Source organism: Coturnix japonica, chromosome 3 (assembly GCF_054131305.1).
Source record: "Coturnix japonica strain WE chromosome 3, WE-NBRP24, whole genome shotgun sequence".
NCBI classification, from domain to species: Eukaryota; Metazoa; Chordata; class Aves; order Galliformes; family Phasianidae; genus Coturnix; species Coturnix japonica.
The window spans coordinates 11,410,171-11,434,070 of record NC_140665.1 but is presented as its reverse complement, the minus strand read 5'-3'; the positions used below and the strand labels follow the sequence as shown (position 1 = coordinate 11,434,070).

The 23,900-nt window shown below is 39.4% G+C and overlaps 1 protein-coding gene across 13 annotated transcripts in view; it reads right to left on the bottom strand.

Annotated features, from left to right (window-relative positions):
* LCLAT1 (lysocardiolipin acyltransferase 1) overlaps window positions 1-23,900 on the bottom strand; it is a 136,202-nt gene that overhangs the window by 28,551 nt on the left and 83,751 nt on the right. For all 13 annotated transcript variants that reach the window (XM_085542708.1, XM_085542702.1, XM_085542703.1 and 10 more), the window contains 2 exons: window positions 20,260-20,406; window positions 12,764-12,880 (listed from right to left, as the gene is read on the bottom strand). In XM_085542708.1, coding sequence (XP_085398834.1) covers window positions 12,764-12,880; window positions 20,260-20,406 — 264 coding nt within the window. The remainder of the gene's footprint in view (window positions 1-12,763; window positions 12,881-20,259; window positions 20,407-23,900) is intronic.

Genomic DNA, 23,900 nt, shown 5'->3' with positions numbered 1-23,900 from the left:
TTCTGCTGCTCTCAGGCTACATGCTTGCGAAGTTGCTGTTGTTTTCTTTCTTTCTTTTTTGATAACCGGGATTAATTTATATTTCTATTCTAGACTTGCTGTTACAACCATTTATTTTCAAGTCCAAGCTACAGCGGCATGCACAGCTAGGGCCGATCAGCCCAGCTCTCTGCACTCCACTCTGCGTGTAGATCTGGTGTAGATCTTCCTGTCCCTCATAATTCCTTTGGCAACTTCCCTCAGCACTGACCTGCCTTCAGATCTGACGGATGTGATCATCTGAGCCCATAACCCACTAGAAACAAACTGCTTTGAGAGCCACCAGCTGGCCCAATGTCATCCAGGCTGCAAGTTTGGCAGTCAGGTCATTATTATTCATGACTGTTTATTAAATAGAAAACAGCAATTCCAAACTGGCTCTACTATGTAATCTTGACCGTCCTCTGTTGGTAAACAACAGGAAACAACTGAACTCAACCAACCCCACTTATTAGCATTTTTGCTAATTGAATTTCAATCAAAACGCCACACAGGCTTGAAGTACAGGGTTGTATAATTTCTTCTGGACAATGAAGGGCAAGAGAAGGATCCAAATATATCTGGTGGGCAAAGCAGCCAAGTAAGAAAGCCCTCAGTAACGCTGAGTTGGAAATACTGCTAAGATAAAGGCACAGTGACCATGAGATGGTAAGAGTTCTCAAATCCCTGGTGAAGCAAGTGGGGTGGTCAGCAGAATGGCCACTGTGGATTTTCACAGGGCAGTTTTTGGCTTATTTATAGAGACTCAGTCGACAGATAGTCTTGAGAGGGAGCTCTAAAGGGTAACGAGCCCAGTAAGGCCGGACACTCACGGGAGAAGGTCATCACTATGTGCTCAAAGACAAGCAAGTAGAGAAGACAAGCCTGGCTGAGCAGACAGCTTCTTCTGGAACCTGGGGAAAGAAAAATGATGAAGAAGGGGCAAAAAACACAGAACAATCACAAAGACGGTCTGAGGTTTTGCAGGGAGGAAATTAGATGGGCCAAAGCCCAGCTAGAACTTAACTCACCAACTGCAGTAGAAGACAATTTAAAATGCTTTCATAAATATGCAAATAACAAAAGGAGGACTATGGAGAAGCTCCATCCTTTATGGAATGCAGGATGGAAACATAACGCTGAGAGATGACAAAAAGGCTGAGGTACTTAATGTCTTTGCCTCAGTCTTTATTAGTAACACTAATTGTTCCCAGGGTGCTCAGCCTGCTGAGCTGGAAGACAGAAACAGGGAATAATCCAAGGTGAAATGGTTGATGATATAATACATCACTTGAACATACACAGATCTATGGGGCCGGACAAGATTAACCCAAGAGTACTGAAGGACTGGCAGAAGTGTTCTCTAAGACACTTTCAAAGACAGAAAGTGCATAAGGAAGAGACATACATGGAAGAAATGTCCAGAAGACAAGTTGATGAAGGCTTGGAGTCTTCTTTCTTCTCTTGGACATCAGAATGGAAAGTTTCCCCCTTCAACTCTCAGACAAAGACAAAAACAAGCACAGAGTGGCACAGCAGAGAAGGAACCTGAAGAACTGACTTTGGCTTCTGGAGAATTGGTGAGGCAACTTATGACACACAGAGGATAAAACTGCAATAATTTAGCAAAGGAGGAAATGAAGTGCATTTTGAATGCATACTGAGGGGATGTGTACAAGGAAATCCTTCAAAAAGTCAGAAAGGTGGAAAAGACTGAATTGGATGATCCTGAGTGTGATACTGCAAACAGTAATTCACCAAGAAGAAATTGTAGGCTGATAAAGATGTAGCTGGACATCAAGCTAGAATCTAAGCACAGAACTCTGGATGGGGTACAGCAGTAAACGCAGTGAGTTCTAAAATTACCGTAGGCTGCCAGATGGTCATCTCCATTTCAGCAGAACGGCACACACTGTTTTGAAGGCTGGACTAATTTGACTGTTCTGATAACACAAGTGCTCCAATGTCTGAAGTGACAAAAATTACAACAAGGCATACTGCTTTCTCATCTATCCATTCATTAACTTGCACCTCGTAGCTTCCAATTAACCTCTCTCAACTCCAAGGTTCCGCTGATAAGCACCACGTCCTCCAAATGTATCTCATTTTATCTTGGGTGATAAATCAGAATGTTTGTGATCTTCATCTATACGTGACCACAGGTATATCAGCATGCTGGTTAACTGCTCATTGGTTTTAACTAACGTAGACTATCATGGAAAAAACAACAGAAAGGGCAGTTTATTATAATCTATGCCAGTATTTTAGTTCTCTCGTAACTTTAATTAACTTCTGGCTTATTCCTGTTTAACCAGACTCTCTGCTGTATTTATTTGCTTCCGAACATCCTGCTGTATAATAAACCAATCTGAACGTAGCATCTGAAGAATTACAACGACATCCTAAGAAAGGTATTTTATACCTACACTGTACATAAAAACAATGTGGGTGTTTTCTGAAATTCAAAGGACATTTTCAAACATGAAATTTGCTTCCCCACAGTCGTTGGTTTTTTTTTCTAATGGGCAAGCATACCCAGTTCTCAGAGTTCACTGGAATGTTAATGCAACCCCCTTTTCACGCTGACTTAGTTGAAGGATATCCTGTCCTTCTGCTGCATTATTAATACCACCAAACCACTGGAAAACTAAGTGCAAATGCCAATTCACTTAGTGCTATCATTCAGCTCTACAGAACTTTCCATTTCAGCTACAGTGTGTGCTGAATATCAGACAAAATATACCTTACATGCAGTTTTCAACAGCTTTTGTTTGTCTCATGACCAAAAACTGACCGGCACATTGCTCACATTCTTACTTGTTTATAATTCATTTGTCAATGCGTTTATTTTTCTAAGAGAAAAAATTCTGTCAAGTGTTGTACTTATGGGATTGCAACCACACTGATGTTCCTTTTCAAGATAACCGCTCTTTTATTTCTCCACACCAGATATGCATGGCAAGTTCCATGGGGAAAATGACAACATGATGTTTTTGTTCCATAAAGTAGAAGTGCCATTTGGAAAAGTGGGAACTATATATATATATATATATATATATATATATATATATATATATATATAAGAAGATGAAATTTGAGAGATGGACAACACTTATTGTGTAACCTATTCAAATATCCCATCTAATAATACAGCACTGCTTTGCTAAGTTTACTGTGGATTACATATAGATATGAAACATTACATTTATAAGATCAGGGTTTGAGAATCTCCTGCCACAGTACACATCCTCAAACCCCTCCTGCTCCTTTCAGCTATTTATCTCCACAACTTCCATCCTTTTGTAATTGCCACAACTTTTCTACTAATATAATGCAGTTACTAGGCTGGCAAAAGCACGCTTGCCCTCCCGTTCTAAAGCATACACCACAAGAGGGCTGCATTCATTCTTACTTATTGAAATTCCTGTTTCTGGGCATTTCAGCATGCAATCTGAGCATTCAACGCTTCTCTGCTATTTCACTCTGCAATGCCTTATGAAGCCATTTAACTTATAGGTCAGGAAACATCATCTAGATAGTGAATCCTAGAATCTTTTCAAGCCAAGTATACCTACTGAGTTCCTCTGTCATCTATGAGGAAGCAATGGAGCAAGAAGTCAGTGAAATTCCTTCTGAAAAACAGCTCTGATATTCTGGCTTGAGGACGCCCCAAGATATTTTGCAGATGGAGTGACTTCACTTTGCTTGCATTCTGGGCTATCTGAAATCTACATTGGCCTCATTACCACAATCTTTTAGCTTCGAGTGTAAAGCTGCCCTGATCTTGTGATGGAGCTTTCAGTCAGCTCAGATTCTTACTGCATAAAAACACAAAGAGTTGCTGTTCTAACAAGATTTTAAAATGCAATCTTCATCCTAGGCAGTTTGCCAAGTAAGACAGAAAACAGCCACCAAAGCCCCTACATATATGTATACACATCTCTCTCTATATACAGTTTTATAGGTACATTATATAGTCTACCTTACACACAAAATATGCCATGCACGTCATGGACTCATTATATTCTATCAGCATTTGTCTGTTCTATTTTCATGAGTTCTGTACTGTTCACTGCTACACAAACGAAGATATTAATAAGAATATGCCACAAAATGTGTCAGATAACACTGAAAGGCGCGAGACTGTAAGTCAAGACAATTCATCCCTGCAAGGAGGTGAATAAGCCTTCAGAATGTTCCTTCCTAATGTACAGCGGTCCTACTATAAATCAGGAATTGTGTATGTATTTCAAAATTGACTGTATGCTTATGAGCAAGTCTTAGTGTGTAATGTCAAATGAATTAATTAGCACCACAGGTAGCAGAAATCCTAATAAACCTCTGTGGCTTCTCAGCATTGTTAACAGGTTTGTTAAGTATTTGCAATGCTGTGGACATGCAGAATGCACTGTTCACAGCAGCTGCAGCTTAACTGGTAGATGCTTCAACAATACTAACGTACCTGTGTGATGGTTGTTTCAGACACAGTCTGAACAGATATGTGAAGAATGAGAAGAAAAGAAGGAGCCACATAGCCGCTGAGCATATATTTCATTTCATTCTCTGATTCACGCTGCAAGAAGAGCAAAGCAAAGAGTTCACGGAGAAAGTCAAGGAGCTTTCAGGGCTTTTGGAAGGCATACTTTCTTGGGTAAGTAAAGACAGAACAAAAAAAGGACCGGTTAAATCGCAATGGTGCTGCTGACAGGATGAACCTGGAGAGCACTTAGGCCAAAAATCCTTTTGAGGAAGGCTTTTTTAAAAGCATCCGAACAGATTTAAAGAACAGTCTTTCTTACAGGATTTTAAATGGGACTTATGTCCCTAAGGTCTGCTCTCTGTGTGTTTGGCTTTTCAACATCAGTACCCATAGCAACTTCCAGGCAACACAAACGCGCCATTGCTCACAAATTCCAAAGAGTCTGAAGCATTTCTGAAAATGTCTCTTTTTATTTATGGTGCGTGTTATGCTTTCCTCCTAATAGATGTGCTTACTGTCCGTGCGATGCCTTAAACCATCACGACAGGCCAGCTCCTTTCAGAGCAATGAAGGACTGGTTATCAGAGCAAGCCAACCAGAAGGATGCTCAGGTCCCTGCTTCTGCAACTGCTTTATGACAACTAAGAGCACTCACTTTTATTGCTGTACTACAAGGTCAACAACGACGAGCAATGCAAACAAAACCAAAGACTTGCATTCGTCTAAATGCGGATGATAAGCATTTCAGAGAGGCTTTTTCTAAGATATGTGAAGTAGCTTTTAACAGTATGAAATGGGACTGGGGAGAAAGATTGCTCCAGAGAATGTATATCAAACAGTTCTGCAGTTCCCAGCTGGCAGCCGTTCCACAGGAAAATGAAACGATGGGAAAATCCATTCTTACTTGAATCTGTCCATGTTATAACTAACTGTATATACTTCAGCTAATTCACATTGTATAGTTCTTCAAATAACTGGCACAGAACATACACATTGCGGGGAAACCCTTCCTATATCTATCAATGTTTTGTGAGAACACTGACAGCAACGCCCTCCAGAAAGACAACAGTATTTCAGATTACATACAAGGTGATGAATGAAGCAGAGAGTTGAGTTTATGCTGAAGTTTGTGTCTTGATAAAAATCTATTTTAAAAAGCATTTGTACTCTACTACAATTTTTCCCAAGCTCCTCTGCCCTCTTATGTTTTTCAGTTTTCAGTATCAGTACCATAGCAACATCCAGGGCTCATGAATGTGGCACTGCTTTCAGTCTCTGGAGTAGAGCCTGACAAGTGCCTGCCAAACTCAGGGATACGAGTCAGCCCGGAGAAGTAAGATGCTGGGCTAATTTTTGTATACCCTCAAAACAGTGACAGGGGATTGGGAGGAGAATAAAAGGAAGGAGTTAAAGCTGCAACAGCAGAGAGGAATGAAATAATAAAATCTGTTCATAGTTTAAAAATATATAAGCAGCAAATTTCATAACTAGAGGAGATGTAAAGTTTCATTACTGTCTTACAGATTTGGTGAATGCATCAACACTGTAAGGACTCCAACATTTTCAGTAACTGAAGTGACTCCACGGATCTTCTCCCCTGCCAGTAATTACTCATATAGAAATGTGATATCAGAAATACACAAAATACATTTGCAGCAACTTTAACGCAGCTGGAAGTGAAAAGAGCCAGAATCTGCATAAAGTGGAAGAGTGGGGAATCCATTAAACATGATTAAGAATCTCCTCTACAATGGAACACTGATTTGGGATTAGTCTATTCAGCCTGTAGATGCTGCTATTTTTCTAATATAACACATCAGGAAACATCATCTCCTAACTGAAACTAAAGCCATATTTTGTCCTGGGAAAGAATGCACTCAAGACTGCTTGAAGATAGTATTCTCCTTACTAATAAACAGAGCTGAGAGAGATTGTATGGTATGTACAGAATCTGGTAAGGCCCTGTGAAATAAATAGGTAACAATTACATTCTTCTGTTTCAGGGGAATTAATTTTAACTTCAGCAATGATTAAGTACGCTACTAACCCAACCAACATCACCTGCAAAATCATGGGTCATGAACTGACAAAAACAAGTAGTAACTAATAAACCCGACCTTCATCTGAGGCTCACCTACAGTCTGCCCTGCCGCCACAAGTCTTTTAACACAAGCAAAACATTCCACACACAGAGCCACAAGAGGGACTGCTTTTTGTTTTGTGCAGACTCAGTGGAGCATCAGAAGTATGTCAAGGCTCTGCGCTGCGCTGACCTTACTGCACTGCTGTGAAGGATGTTACAGGAAAAAAAAAAACCAAACCAATTAAATGCTCCAAGCAGATGACTGACCTTTTTGAAACCTACGCCCAGAGAGATGCTGACCAAGCGTAGACCAGTAGATATACCTTACTTCACACATTCAGTCCTCCATCGAGCTAAAAAGCATTTATAACCAGAATAACCTTTCTTTAGAGTATCCTGAAGAGATGACAAACATTAGATAAGGGATATCAAGAATGTGTTTAATTCTGAAGCTTTAGTTTGCATTTAGTCATTTTTTCTGATCTATGGACAAACAAGAGCTTCAGCTCTGTGCATGTGATGTGATGGTCTAACATTATTCCATGCCTGCAATTGGAGAAATTAAAATGTTCACCTTCATTAAACGTTAACACAGAGTTACCACAGATACTGTGTATCCCGAGGTAATGGAAAACGCTGGAAACTTCTAATACCACTGTGGGTTAACTTCTGGCAAATAATAACTTTTTAATATAGTTTCTACAGCAACTCCTAATAACCTGCAAGGACACAAATGGAAAACAATCTGCCACATGTTATATCTGCTTGTCACAAGCCACAACTCACATATAGGAGTGTTTAAGAAGATTGCTGCAGTTGATGGGTCTTGATAGGCTCAGGGTCATAAAACCTGAAATATTTCCAATTAGCTGCGGGGATGTGCAGGTAACAAAAATTTGTCAAGCTGCAAACACCACAGATAGTGACTCCGGTACAAATCTACTGTAAATACTGCAATGAAATACTGCACTTGATTCTCAAAAGCAATGGAAGATGAAAAGAATGGCACCTGAGAGAAGAGCGTGGCTTGGAAACAGCCAACTCCTTCTGAGGACGACTGAGAGAATGGGCTGCCTGCCACACAGGTGAGGTGAATACCGCTCCAGCAATACAAGAAAGAAGAGAGAGTATCATTTAACAACTACAGAATCACCACAGCGGTCTGTAGCTTACTGTATGATCTGTGCATAGTGAGGACATCTGGATGCCACTTTGCTGTGTAATTGCTTGGCTGTATTGAATACCTGAATATAATTTTCCTGCCCTAGCAATGAAATACATTGGGATGTCTGCAATTACTGAAATGCTGTAGCTCTGTACAACTCAGATTTAAACAATGTTTTATGCATAAACATTTACTTTGGGGCAAAACTATCAATTTTGAATGAATAATGGAAAAAAAAGATGAGAATTAATGCTTATTTCTGTCACTAAGAATACACAATGAAGGCAAGCATGTTGCATTTTTCTCTCTTTCTATTTTAGGATGCCGAAGTTGGCAGCTCTGTTCTGCAGTATTCTCTTCTGTTGGCTAATTTACGACCCCAAAATAAATCTGGAGCTGAATGAAGTAGTATAATAATCCGAATACTTCTGACTCTGTCATACTGTAAAACCAGTGAAATGCAAACCCTGTTATAGGAACACACAGCCCACTGTATCCAGGTATTAAAGGCTGTTGATGGATATATAGAAAGTGTCAAAAAGAGGTCAGTTCAAACTTAGTGTTGACAGAAATTACTGCCTCCAAGAGTATGAACAGTCTTCTAATGACACTTTAAAACCTCGGTTCTGTCTTCACATGTACCGTTTATACAGTCCTGAGACAACGCTTTAAAGCCAAGAAGCAATTTGAAGAAAACATTTATCAATGGCTATTTTCTCCTGACAGATTATTTGACTTCAACTGCAGATATTATGTCAAGATAAGATGATACGTAATTCAATGGATTCATACCACATTGAATCAAATCAACTGGGATTATTTTTCCCACCCTTCTGAAAATGAACATTTGAGCCATTTGAACTTTCAATGTCATTTGGCACATCAGGAAAACTTTATAAAATGCAACCAGGCCTGAAAGCCTACACTCAATTTCTGAGTAACTTCCTGCCCTTCCAGATCTCTGATCTCTGACAAACCAGATCATCAAGAGCACTATATAAAGTAGCAATGTTTTTCATTAACTTTGCTAAAGGAATGCTTTATAAATGCCTTCTTTAAATTCCTGCGTATTTCTGTCATTTTCGAGATTGCACAGGTTATAAAAGGGGATGATTTCCATTAAGCCGAGTCCTGCCAAAAATGACTCCACACATGGCATCTATTCCAAGGCTCAAGCTTGAAAGGATCTGATATGAATTAAGGTGACCGTTAAAGAGTGGTATGTAATGATTATTTATTTTATTATATAAAATTATGACCAATATTCATTTTGATGTACAGAGTTCATTTTCCACTGCTTATTCATATCAAAACATACTTTGACTGTCTTTCCAAAAATGCTCCCCTTTGTTATCCAAGGAAATGTAGTGAAAAGTACCAATAATTTTTCACCACGTGCTGACTGATACTAGGATTTGTAGCAGCTGAGGCAAGACTAATGATACACTTAATCATGTGAAAAGAGTTGGAAAGCAGCAAATCAACTATTTCATTTCTCTTTGCTTTCTATCAATAGCCAACTAAGCTGATGTGAATAAAGTATATGGGATTGCAAAAGTCACTTTGGTCAACCAAGCTCTGGTCTTCCACAGGATAATTCTTATGGCGGTCATGACAACCAAACTAATGGGCTTCAGCGCTGACAACGTGTAGAATTCAGCAAGTTCATACACTTGCAGTATTTTGATAGACAAATGACAGAGAAGCGTAGAAGGAAAAAAATGCTGGTACTATTCTAAGCAACACGCATCAGTAGAGATTAATAAGAAGCTCACAAACCTGCAAATAGAAATTCAATAACTGTTCCCACAAAGGAACACCTTACAAGGGTGAAAGATGTATATATTTTGTTAATCTATATTTAGCCTAGGTGTATTTAATGCCTCTCCATCTATATTAGTCCTTGCTGAGATTTCTTTTCTGCTCTTATTGACCTCCTACATCCTCAGGTAACACACCACTATCCTGCATTATTAGGTAGCAACAACCACGTGGTCTTTTACTCTTCATCTTCACATGTCCATACTGCAGTTTCTCTTACCACACACAAGCAACACCATGCTAAACCATCCCATTTAAATTTACTGCTGAGCCAAAGGAACACACTTCTCAAAAAATAAAATCAATGCCAAATCAAAATTATGTCTTTCTCTTGCTTAAAAAACAGCAACAACTGCAGTCCTTGTTCTACTCTGTATATTATTGATTACCCATCTAAAGCACGCTCGTAACCTGTGCTCACTCTTGGGTGGTTCTTTGGTTTATAGCAGTGAAAAACTGTAATTTGAACACTACCTGCACGTATTTTCATTATTGTGGCACCTGAGCACAACCAAAGGAAAACACAGTCAGCTTTTATCTGGGTTTCTATTTAGAAGAGTTAGCTCAGGGGGGTAAGCACTACCACTCACAGTGAGCCAGGATATGGGGGGAAGCAAATAAATTAAAAAGAGGGAGTCAAAAGCCAAGGGAGAAATGTACTGCCTGAACTATTTTTATTACCAGCCTGTTTGGGGGAAGCTAAATAGATTTTATTATTTTTTAAGCTTCTTTAATCTTAGAAATAATTTGACAACCACCTTTGCAGCATCTCTGGGCAAAAGAGATCAAGTAGTTGAACTAAAGGCCGCATGAGTGAGAAGGTGGTCACCAGAATTTGTGTGCTGATCATCACTGGCCGAAATCCATTCAGGTGGTTCAGGAGGTTGTGCTACCTATGGAAAGCCAAGGACTGGTAACTGCTAGGATTACTGTCAGCGTGCAGATAGTGCCTCCTCCAGGAAGAAACCCTCCCAAAAAGATACAAGCAACATTGCGCTGAAGGTCATTTTTTCATTTCCTATTCAGATGGGTCACTTCTGTAATAACAGGTAATTCTTTCATGCTATAGCTCGTGATGCATATTAATCAGTGTTCTTGCATAATTACAGTTTCTTTCAACATTCAAAATGCAGTTAAACTACTAATGACATTTTCCCCCCTCGCTTCAGCAGCCTATTTTGGGAGTTAAGGCCTGAAGTAAACACTTGAGCTTTGGGAATGGAAAACAGCCAGGAGCCAGAATGTATTCACAGTAGAGCTGCAGGGCAATAAGGTTGTCATCTACGCACAAAGATGCTTCCAAACATGTAAATATGATGTTAAAGTCACCACCACTCCCTCCTCAGTGTTAAAGCCACATAAACCATCATCTGCTGGCTGTTACAACCGGTAAAAAGGAAACGACACTGCCTTTATGATTACTGGTACTACTGTAGCACAAGGACATTCCTGAGACACGGACACAGTGCGGACATGTTATCCTTACCACTCCTGTTGTGTTTGTTTTTATTACTGCTGGTATCAGAAATTAGTATTGTAAGAAAACAGTACAAATGAGCTGCATGATAATGCTAGGTATCGAATGTGCCATTTGTATCTGAAAATCCACCCGGACATCAACATTTTGCATACGAAATGATGAAGCCATGCAGATATATAATACTCTGCAGTGCTCTAATGTAAAGCAGCAGCAGCTTGGTTGTCTGTAAAAATATTTCCACACACGTTCTGTATTTGGCACCCTTGCAACAACAGAAAAAGTCTTACATGAGGAAGTAATAATCCAGCATTTGAAGATGCTTGTTGAACCACCTTCTCACACTTACAATACTATATAATAGACTACATTCATCACATACGTAGCGTACAATGCCTAGCAATGTACCAAATTCTAGTGGGACATTTATATTTCATATAACGTTTGCTTGCCATAAATAAAAGCAAGACTTAAAACATTTGAAAGCTTTAAGTAAAACGTGTTTTGAAATTTCATGTATGATTTTCTACTGCAGCCAAATGAATAATAAACTTTCAAGATATGTGAGAAAATCTAAGATGTCCACCACACAATATTGGATAAATATAGATATAAGTATTGGTCATATAGATATACAATCCTTCCCGAAGATATCAAGTTGGACAAAATATCAAAGTGTTAACAGTGATTTTAGTGCTTCAGCTCAAGTAGGAATCCGGCAAAATGCAAGTCAGCTCTGCTTCTAAAATCCAAGCAAGGATTCCAGAAAGGAAAAAAGAACTAGCATCAGGATCTCATTCTTTTTAGTAATCTCAAACTTCTCCCTTTGGCAGACAGAATAACCAGCATGTGCTGAAGATCTGGAATTGCTTATCCCAGAAGAACTAGCCTATAAATAAGTCACTTTACATTCACTGTACACGTTTATTTTCTTCAATCATACATTCATACATCCTGAGAACATGATCTCATTTGCATTTGAATCACTGCCATATCAGTACTATTACAACAATTACACCATTATGGCCTAAAGCCTGGCAGAAATCTCATCAAAATGCCCATTTCCAAAACATCCCCCAGATGTTTCATTCTAACAAGCAATCGCATCTCTATACCATGTTCCCCTGACAATATGGAATCAGCCTCTTAACACCAGATTAATACAGGAATGGAAGACCATTTCTAGTTTAAAAGCGAGCATCACATGTTCTCTCACCCACTGACATGCCAAGCAACATAACTCATGTTTTACACAGTTTCTCCACATCAGCACTGCCTGGAAAAGCTGACAACACTGGGCAGCCTATTTGCTGCATATACATGTTGCTCAGCATTTCCCATGTCCACTGAATGCAGCAGTTTTTTCACTGATGAATGTGGAAGCTTTTGAGAGAGGGCAGTAATACATGTCTGCGTGTTCAGTGTCAACCCCATGAAGGTTAAGGACTGGTACAGAAAATAAGGTTGAAATTCCTTGGGATCTTTTCCACTGTTATCCTGAAATAAACTGCCAAACAAGCTATACTATTTGACAAAAAATGTAAAAACATTGTTCTCATCCATTACGCCTCTACAGTATCCAATATCGACTCTCAAATCTATCCATGTTACAATCATTTTAAGTACAACGGCAAGCAATGGTCATCAGTATACGTGCCATTTTGGGAAGAGCAGGTATATTCAAGACAAAAATGTATGTAGAAATGGAAGCAGGATTACCTTTCCTTAGACATTCCACCACAAAAGTGAATCCTGTAGTCCGTGGATGTAAGACGTACTCATACTTTCGAAGTCCGTTCTTTTCAGCAAAGTCATTACTGCGAGCTTTGGTATTGGCTGCAGGAGATAATAAAAAGCACAGTTTCCTATGAGAGTGCAAGTAGGCCAAGAATATGACAGGAAAACAAGTAGAAAAACAATTCACACAGAACAAATGTGCAACAGCTTTTCAGATGGGGGCCAACTGCAAGATGCTTTTGATTTTTTATATATATATATAAAAATATAAATATATATATACACATATATACATATATATGCAGTATATGTGTGTGTGTGTGTATATATATATATATATATATATATATATATAACGATAAAGAGGAATATGTATTGCAAGAACAGCCTTTCGACTCGCTCGTTTCATCTAAGAAAATACTTAGCAAATCCTTCCTATTATCAAATGCAACTTGAAATCTAGAAACTGATATTTAATGGTTCTTCAGACACTTCAAAACCCATTTTTAAAGTGGAATGTATTGATGAGCTCACTGGTGTATTTTTAAATTAAGAAAAAAAACCATAATGTATAGTAACACAGGTTTGATTTTATGTCAGTTTAACCACATAAAACTTATTTTGGAAAGAAAGCATTAAGCAGAAGAAAACAATTAATCAAATACAATGAAGCAGTACTCTAGTTCCTCATTTTGAACACGGTACATGTTATTCATCACCCAGCTCTACACATACACTCCCCATTTAAAATTTTCTGACCTAGTGTGCAATATCACAACACATGCTTGTTGCCAGACACAAAGAACTGGCGAGGACCTGGAAGGCCACCAGGCCAAGCCTCACAACACATGGATTTCACAGAATCATAAAGGTTGGAAAATACCATTAAGATCATTAATTCCAACCTCCAACCCATCCCCACCATGTCTACTGACCACGTCTCTCAGTGCCACATCTCCATGGTTTTTGAATACCTCCATGGACAGTGACTCCACCACCTCCCTGGGCAGCCTGTTCCTCGCTTCCCTTTTTGAGAAGAAATGTTTCCTATTAACCAATCATCTGAGCCTCCCCTGGAGTAACTCACAGCCATTATCACTCATCTCATTTCTATTACCTGGGAAAAGAGATCAACCCAACGTAGCCACATCCTCCCTTCAGACTGTTGCAGAGAGTGATAAGGTCTCCCCTGAGACTCCTCTTCCAAAGACCAGACAATCCCAGTTCCCTCTGCTGCTCCCCGTAAGACTTGAGCTCCAGACCCTTCACAGGTCTTTACAGGACTTTGCTGTTCTTTCAACACACTCCAGGGCTTCAATGTCTTTCTTGTAGTGACAGGCCCAAAACTGAACACAATATCAAGAGCTGGTGCAGCTTCACCACCTATTCAAAACTCTGGCAGTGAGAATTCTATCCAGAGCAAACCAAAACAAAGTTTTTAAGAACCAATTGCTAACAGAGCCCACTAAGGGAGGGAGATGTAGACAGAGTGGAAACTTCTCACAACAAGTGTAGAAGATGCAGTTTGTTCTCTCCTACACATAGGGAACTTGAAAGCATAAGTCAAACAGCCCTGGGGGCTGTGCTTATCCTTTGCTGAGGGTATGTCTGCGCCTCATCGTGGGCCAAAAGGCAAAGGACTCATACAGTGATCCCAGGGCAACAAGAAATCATTTTACATAACTAACGTATTAAATAACTAGTATTTATAGAGTCCCACATGGCGTTTTAGAAGATGAAATCCTAGCACACATCTGTGGAAGAAAATCATTGCCTAAGCAATTCGTAATCTCTCTCAAGCAGAAACAGCTCTTTTTTTCTAAGTGCCCACAGTTAACCTTACCAGAGATGAGAGATAAACTATTGGAAAATCATACCACTGCTTAATAATTCAACAGAACTGCTACACACAGCCAAGTTCTTTCCCTTACACTCAAAATTTCACCCTATAGAGGGGCAACAGAACATGGTGACAAATCAGCAACAGTAATACCAGATGCCTTTTTTGCATGAATGCATCTTTCTAACTCCTAAACTGTACGAGCTCATTGTTTATCAGCAAATGTGGGTCTCTCTTTTATTGGAAAAGCTATCCATTAGTAAGTGCTACATCACATCAGTATAATGAGGTATTTTTCCACTGTAACCTATTGTTACCTGTATAAGGTAACACGCTACCTATAGGCCTTACAACAGACGTGTACTCCTCAAGGTTTGCTGCACAAGATCTCCTGATCTTGTGACTTGGAGGAAGGGGAAAAAAAACTACTGCACTGTAGCCAAGTGGTTCAACAGAGAACAGCCACAGATTTAATTCCTGCCAAGCTGTCAAAATCTACAGAAACTTGAAAATATTACATCTTATAAAAGCACTGCAAAAAATACAGAATGTGTGAAATTCTAAAATTACAGTTGGCTACATAACTTAAACTCATCTTTCCTTGAGCGTATGTATTATGTCTCTTGTGACTGGAGAGCCTATTTTTGTCTGCTAGACTGCTATTTCAGTGTTGAAAACAGACTATTGTGAATCAGTGAAGGGAACTTGCCTGTAGGATCCTTGCCTCTGTTGTGGCAAAACTTGAAAAATGAGCCATAAGCGAGGCTTCAAATGGCAGAGAAGGAAAGAATTACCCCCTAAGTATTAAATGTTCATCTGAAAAGCTGGATTCTATCTTGCAGCCATAACTGTATTGTACTATTAGGACAACGATCGCTAGTTTTGCTCTGAAAAATACACAAGTCCAAAGCTCTAAAGCTCTTCTCCAGATTCTGTGGTGATTCAAGGAAGGTGCTTAAAAATAATTTATCAGAAGGTTTTTAAGCAACTGTGCTGTTTCTTCCAAAAGACACTGTAAGTTTCTACTTCATTTTCTGCATGTGTAAATTAAGACTGCAAATCTGCAAATTGAGCTAGTCAAAGCTTTGAGACAAAAGTGCTGTGCAATTCCACATTCGCTTAGCAGTTTAAAACAATCAACACCTTAAGCATCTCAAACTGCACACAGCTCATGTGCACCCAGAAACAACTCTATATGCCTGCTCAGTGCACTTCTGTTATAGAGGGCAGCATGAAAACAAATTCTGTGTGCTGAACACTTCTACCTGAACCACATCTGAAACAATGAGTAAATGGGCAGCTTATTTTTCTGAGCAAGAGCTACTTTACATTGTAAAAAACAGTCAGAACCTCTGCTGCTCATTGCATTGAAGTAAACCTCACACTCACCTCCTTGTACTTGGAAAGATATCATTGTAAACATCTGCAAAGCATCTTCCTCATTTCCACTTACTACAATGCCTTTCTAAAAATGTGAACAGCTGGACACTGGTGCTCCAGCCAACAGCTGTCAGCTATTTCCTGATATTCCAATTGTTTGTGCCCCTCTTGTCTCTGGACTGTAAGTTCTATATTGTTCCATCCTCCTTTTCATGAGCGTAGTGTAATGGGATTTTAGAAGCAAAGTGACACTCACAGCTAATGCAGTGATCACTGTCATGTGGAACAACTATTTCCCTCTTCAATTTGTAACATCTATCAAATCATGGGGCTTTCTGCATTAAATTTATGATTAGAATATTGTACCACAGAAAGTTAATAAGGTCAAAGGGTTTTTGATGCTATCCTGAAAGCACAGGACGTACTTCGCATCACATTCTTCCTCCCCATCCTGCCTCTCTTGGCATTTCTTTAAAAAAAATAGTATGTTCTTTTGATATTATTCCTGCATAAATGCACTGACTACTCCATTATCTGATGCAACAACCTTGGTGTGTGCTGCTGCTTGCGATCCCTGCATGAAACGCTCATGCTTAAACATTCTGAGCAAAATTCAGAAGACTCCTGCTTAGTACAAAGTTCAAACAAAAGACAGAAAATTGGACGCTCTGTATTGCATGAAACCTGGAGGTCAGAATTGTTTTGATGCAGGAAATTAAAAATACATTTGTTTTATATCCTCTCCAGCCTAAGTGAATTTACACAACAGTCACCTCTTAAAAAATCCCTTAGTCAGCAGACACTGTCAACACTATGGTACTTGTGTAGATGATTCATTATTCTGCAGCCAAACCTGTAACACTTGTAGGTGGATGCAAGAAAAAGAAATTAAATTGTAGGATGCCTTTGCAAGCCTGTTAATGAAAACACTTCCTTAAGAACGGGAAATGTTCTGTGGTTTGCTTCCAACCAAGCATAATGCGAACCGCATAAAGGAGCTCTTGGAGCAGGGACTGGAACTGAACCTGGCTTAGGTCTTCCCAGTCCCAAAAGGCCACTCACATCATCTGGTAAAAGGTAATGCTCCATTTTGCTCACTCACAAGCAAAAAAAAAAAAAATAATAAATGAATAAGTATTGCTTTTTACAAACAAATATTTCTCTTTTTCTCACTGCAATTAAGAATTGAGCCAAAGTAAATCTACCTCAGAAGTTCTCACTCATCATTCCTATTAGCTGAACTTTGCATTTTATTTTAACTCTTTGGTTCCAATAAGAAGGAATAAGGAAAATAATCTATTTTTATGAAAAAAACTTCATATATGCGTTTCAAAAGGAGTGCAAATTATAAAGGCAATATAGTCTGGTCTGATCTATTTCCTTTGAAATGATCTATTCCCTGATAGATCAGGAAATATTGCTTTTTACCCACGAAATCCAGAGGAGTAAAAGCGAACAAACTCCTTTTGAAATCAAATTATAATTTATGGTGTAGTTTTGAATTAAAACAATAACCTCTAGAATTTGACTCTGAAAGGAGCCGTAACGCAGTAATGAACTGTGCTTGCTAATGTAAAGAGTATCTGGAACTACAGCTCCATAATCTGTGCCAAAGAAGGAGGTACCTCTGCGCTTCCCAGAAAGCATGTAAGCAGCATGAATTCACCTCAAAAGAACAAGCTCACATGCTTTTACTTCCAACATTTTCCAGGCTGATGTGTTTTGCTGGACATCACCCAAAAGAACGATGCATTGCCCTCATCATCCTACTGGAATGCTAAGTCAGACAACTTCAATACAGTTGCTTCTGATCGACTCTCAATTCTTTTCTTCCTTTTTCACTAGCACTGAAATCTGAATATCACTAACTTCCTTTTCTTTTAATTGGGCTTGTGATAAAAGCACACACGTACTACTATGGCTTCAAGTACTCTCAAAGGACACCGGTACCGGACAGTGAGAGAAGAATTGGGTAGTCCAAAGATCTCTTTCTTAAGCAATTGCTCATTCATCTATTCATCAGAAGTTTGCATAGAGAGCATAATGGCTATATTAGCTCACAGTTATTATTTTAACAAAAAGTTAAGCAGTTGTTCTTGCTTGCACTGTTTTCAAACCATTATCTGTTAAACTCTACCAGTGCTTCTGAATAATAGTTTGTGCATCACCATAGCACATGACATTTACTACCAAGGAGAAAATCCAACTGCAGCACTATGCTACCTTCTAGATAAAAATACTGCTTCACATCACAACTGCCTAAACATTGGCATCGCCAAACTCTGTAGAGTCACAGTTTGGCATAGAGAAGAGATTCACAGACAGTTAAGCCCAAAGGAGTTTTTAGAAAAAGAAATGGCAGAACAAAGAGGAACTGCCAACAGTAGAGATCTTAGTCATGGGAAAAGCTGGCATCAACTCCACAGGCAGTAGTGGGCCTGCTGGGGCTTTCAGCACAGCATGCAGCACTTAACACAACTACTGGTAAGGAGAAGCCACAGCACACAATGCCTCCTGCAGAGACAGCAGCAATAAGGATTTGTGGGAAAGTCACGTGAAAGGAAACCCAAGAAAAAGGAAAGATTGGAGTAAAGTAGAAACCATGTTTAGGGATACAGACAAGTCCATAGGCAATGGGTTCTACTGAACAGGCCCGGAGCAATAAGGCAACTTATTTTGTTCTCTTACTGCTCTGTAGAAAATTACTTCAAGAGTCTTACACAGAACACTAATAAAAACAAAACAATAAGCAAAACCGTGGGCTGCATCAGCTGTTTGTTTTCTTCAAGTCTTCAGAAAGTTTGACTTTTTAAACAATTACAACAAAATGCCTTTGGTGCATTTAGCTTTAAGCTTCAAGCATCCCAGAGTGAAAAGATGACCAACCTACTGGAAATAATGATCAACTCCATACACAGTCTGTAAATACCTTGTTCAGAGTTCAATGACATCACTGCTTTTTAAACTTACTCAAGTAGCATCTTCCAATGCAAAGTATTTCAACAACTTGAGCTCAGGCAGCGGACCACATATACTTTGTGTTTCTTTTAGATCTTTCATTCTTGAATACTTGAAAACGTTATACAGGAACAGTAAATCTGTCTCTGCCATGTGGTTTGAGAGGATAAGAATTACAGTAGCAAAGACCTGCACAACAATACTACTCTCTAGCGAAGTAGTACCACACAGATGACAGGTAGTCAAGAATTCAAAGGAAGAAAAAAAAAGATATAGTTTCCATCCCTCTTCCTAATTTTAGATATACAATTACTAATTCAGAGATATCATGTGATGCAGGCCAAGAATGTTTAATGATCTATCCTCCTGTAGGAAGGAGGATCGAGTGACAACAACTCCCCACAGTGTGATACCATCTGAACATTACATATCCGTGTTTAAGGAACACGAAGAAGAAAATAGCAGTTTACATTATTTATTTTCACACTGTGCCCAGTATTTACGATCTGGCATTGCGATAAGGCATGACTTCAGAATATCTGCCAAGGAAAGTATAGTAAAAATCTAAAATAAGCTAAAAGGTGAAAGTCTAGTTGTCACTGGTTTCCTGTTTTAAAAATGATGCTTATCAAATAATGCTGCAAGCAGAAAGAACACTCATAAAATCCTTTCTGTTACTGGAATTTAAGCCTTTTTCAACAGCGGTTAGCAGCTTGCTATGGATGCTGTACAAAACACCTGCATTAAGGCAGGTATCTAACTAAGAAGTAAGCAAACGCTGTAGAAGTAACTCATTAAATTTACTACAACGACAACACTGACATTTGTTTTCAAGAAACATTTTTTCTTTCAGATACAGACTAAGACAGCTCATGTGGCCTAATGATGAAGCATATCCATTTTCTCCTCTTAAAACATTAAGCAAGAAATGTAATAGAATCGGTAGCTCTTATCTACAACTGCCTTGCACAATTTTGCACCATTCATCCCCATCACATGGAAAATAAGAACATAAAAGTAATTTATTCCAGGTCTTGCAAACTATTTTTCCAATACAATACAAAGGTAGAAATGACTGATGTTAAACTCTTCCAATTATAAGATGCTTTTGAAACTTAACAGTTAAACCTCTTAGTGTGTTTCTTCGGTATATTAACACATCAAAACTGTTAACTACAATTTCTGCTGTCTGAGAGAATGCAGTATTGCTCCTAGCTTAGACATTTCTTCAATTATTTCCATAAGCAGCAAGGAATTTCCATATCCATCACTGCACAAGACAACAACAAATTCATCCTACCTGTGAGATCAGTTCCTTCTGGAAAGATGAGGAGTTGTAGTGGCTCATGAATGTCACAGAAATAATGCAGCATTTTCTCAAAGTGACTCCTGTCGTCTTCCCATTTCCTCTGAATGAAAATAAAGGCAGCAACCTGCATGGCCCAGCCTGCAGTTTAAAAACACACCTTTAGTAATACATCACGCTCATGCTTCCACAGTGTCTGTTATCCCAAAATACTGCACAGATTGTGTCAGGAACAACATTTTATCTAAAATCAGCTAAGCAGATGGAGCCCACACAGCCAACATGTCTTCTGCAATCTGGACCTAATGAGTCTCAGATACTCACATTATGAATGATATCCAGAATAGCTGAATCCTGCAAAGGGTTATGCGAACTAAGAAAGGAAATGCTTGGGATGCAGACTCAGCAAATCTTGGCAAATTTCTAGACTGCACTCGTTAGAAAACCTTTGTACGCAAAGCAGGATGTTTACCACCAAATCTGACGAGCAGTTCTGCACATATTGTGAGCCCATATCTGTAAGCAACCGTCCATACAGCTTTTTCAGTATATGCCATCCATATTTGAACAAATCATTTGCAGGAAAAAAAAATAAAGATCAATTTCAAAGTAATGAAAATGTGACTTTTGTTGTCAGTATTCCACATCAGAACCACAAGAATATAAAGCATGGGTAAACACCGGAGCCCAGTGCACTCTGATGCCCTTGATTTATAAAGGGACAGCACTGATTTATATCTCTGGAGTGACTGGGCTGTGTTGGAGGCAGAAATAAGCCACACTGGTAAAAACATCCTACTGTGAGTGGGTAGGGGGCTCCATGCATACTTGGTATGAATCATCATAGAAAGGGAGCATTCCAAGGATCCCAAGGGATACTGATGGGCTTTTGGAATAGCTGCTCTAGATACAAACAGCATTAAGCAGCTGTCGGTCTTGTCTGGCCTGTCAGAAGAGCTGTCTGTTGTGGGGTTACTACAGGTAAAAGAGCAGCAGGTACCAATCACTAGGAAAATGGTGCACAGACAGCAGTACTGCACCAACAGGGATGCCTTGCTCCCCATCCACAAGCTGATTTGTCAGCTAGAGGAGTCAGGGGGTGACCAGCAGAACCCACTCACCATTTAACAGCCCCATATGGCCAGAGGGTAAAGCCAGTGGAGAATGGAGGCTAATGGTGGATAACCATGGTCTGAATGAGGTCACACCCCCAACTGAGCGCTGCTGTGCCAGACATGTTAGAGCTCCAGGACAAACTGGAGTCAAAAGCAGCCAAATAGTATGCAACCATTAACACTGCCAATGCATTCTTCTCCGTTCTGCTGGCCATAGAATGCGGTTTGCTTTAACTTGGAGGGGTGTTCAGTACACATGGAACCGTTTGCTCCAGGGGTGGAAACACAGCCTGACCATTTGCCATGGGCAGATCCAAAACACTCTGGAACAGGGCAATGCTCCTGAGCACCTGCAGTACATCGATGACGTTGTGTGGGGTGATACAGCAGCTTTCTATAGAAGTTGAACAGTCTTCCTCATTTGTTCAGCACTAAAGCCTCCAGTGGAGTGTGACATGAATGTGAATTCCTGACTTCAGTCAGAGCCCTGGTCCATTCAATGGTGATGGCGATGTCTGTTTGCATGGCTCACCATTCTACTAGATTCAAGAGAGGAAATGTGGCACAGGCTGGCAGACAAATGTCTTTAAACAGAATGAAAACAGGCTCCTGCTTTGATTTCCATGCCACAGTCTGTCTGCATCGTGCTGCTGGAAAAACAACGCATAACCAGTCTGAGACATGATGTGAGGTCCAAACAGGAGGACAAAGGAAGGTAGAGGAATTCAATATAGCACTGAACAAAAGGAAAGCTTTTGCCAGTAAGCAAGATTTAAAAACGAGCAGAAGGAAGTACCTTCTCATGTGCTGCCTGCAGGGAGAGATGCTGTTCACCTGATTAAGCTTAGGACAAGATATTGTCTGATGCAAGTAATTACACTGTGCTTGTTTGCACATTGGTTTTCATCATCCAGAAGGTGCTGGGTAACAGGAATTTTCCAACCAAAGGCAGCATTTACTTGAATGGGGAAGAGCCATTCTCTTTTTGGTGGCAGATTTTTGATAAATGCTGGATTAGGAAACTATCTTGTAACACTCAACATTTATGATAAGCAGCACAGCTTGGAAAAGCATACAAAAGGAGATCTCTTAATGAAATCTGCAAAATGGTAAGCGGCACAAAAATTTTCCTAGGTAGAATACCTAACCACAGTGACATTTAAATGCTCTTTTTGAGCTGAAAGCAAAATAAAAGATGCACCTTCAAATCTCTAAACAAGAGAAGTAAGATGCACCTAAGAGTTTCCTTACTACCTTGTGGATACAGCAAATTATAGCTTATACGGCTTGTGTGTTTGCAGCACTGTATTAAAAATGCTAGCAGTAACTGTGAATTGTTTTTATTCTAAGACTCTACACTTCTATTTCCCCCAAACCTTGGTCTGCTGGGGGACACTGCTGGCTCACATTCAACTTGCCATCAACCAGAACCATCCATTGTAATTCGCCAGTCACAGGACTCTTCCCAGTAGGTTTCAGTTACGCCAAGGATGTAGTAGCTCTGGGACTGAGCCAAGACTTGTAGCTGTTCTTGCATGTTCCTCATGTTGAGTACACTGGTATAATAACATTTCCTATGTGCTTCATGGTAACCAGCAACAGTATCCATTTAATTCCTACAGCAGAGCAACTGCTAAACTAAACCACACACACACAAAGTTAATCAATGATTCAGAACTATTAAAAAAAGCAGGAAAGTGTAAGGCCTAACTATGGGGTCTCCTCACTATACCCATTCATCTTCCCTCTTTTCTTACATCATATTTTCCCACTATTTTTCATATCAAAAGTTCTCTTGGTCAAATGAAAGCATTATTCAGTGAGTATATTCAGCAGAGATGTGGCCTTGCTTGGCTTCTGACATAACAGTGAACCTCATGTCTAGGCTTAGTAAGAGAAATCACCTGAAGTTCGTGATCATGCTGCATACAAATCACAGGGTGCAATCTGTTACTCCAAGTGTTTCACTGCATAAAATACAAGGCAGCTACCAAGCAATTCCAAGTACTCCTTATTGTGCAGATCTGTCGGTACTGAAAAGATGTCAGCACACAGCAAATTCCACTGGAAGACAGGGTTAGTGTTATTGTATACACAAGGTTAAGTTTTGATCTTCACAGCGCTGAACAGGTTTCTGAAAGTTCAATCGGGCTCATTCATTTCACTGCATTTCTCTGGATAGTTTTATGTCTAATAGCTGAAAACAAATTAAAAAGAGCTTTTTTCATATGATGGTTTAAGTGCATAAACTAGGAAAGTAATTAAAGAAATGCTTCTTGAAATAACCTTGCAATGCACAATTTCCTCTCCTTGCAATTGTTTTTAACAACGCTCATTAACAGTAACGTAGTTAATAGGGGTGTGAATTGAACTGCCATCTGATTTGGTGCATTCTTTGAGCAAATTAGAACTATAAAGCTAGCTAAAAGATAAAATTCACAGATACCCATTCATGATAACGCTCCCAGCTCCATAGTGAAAGAGCTGATTGAGTTGTGTTAGTGTCTATTTAACACTGGT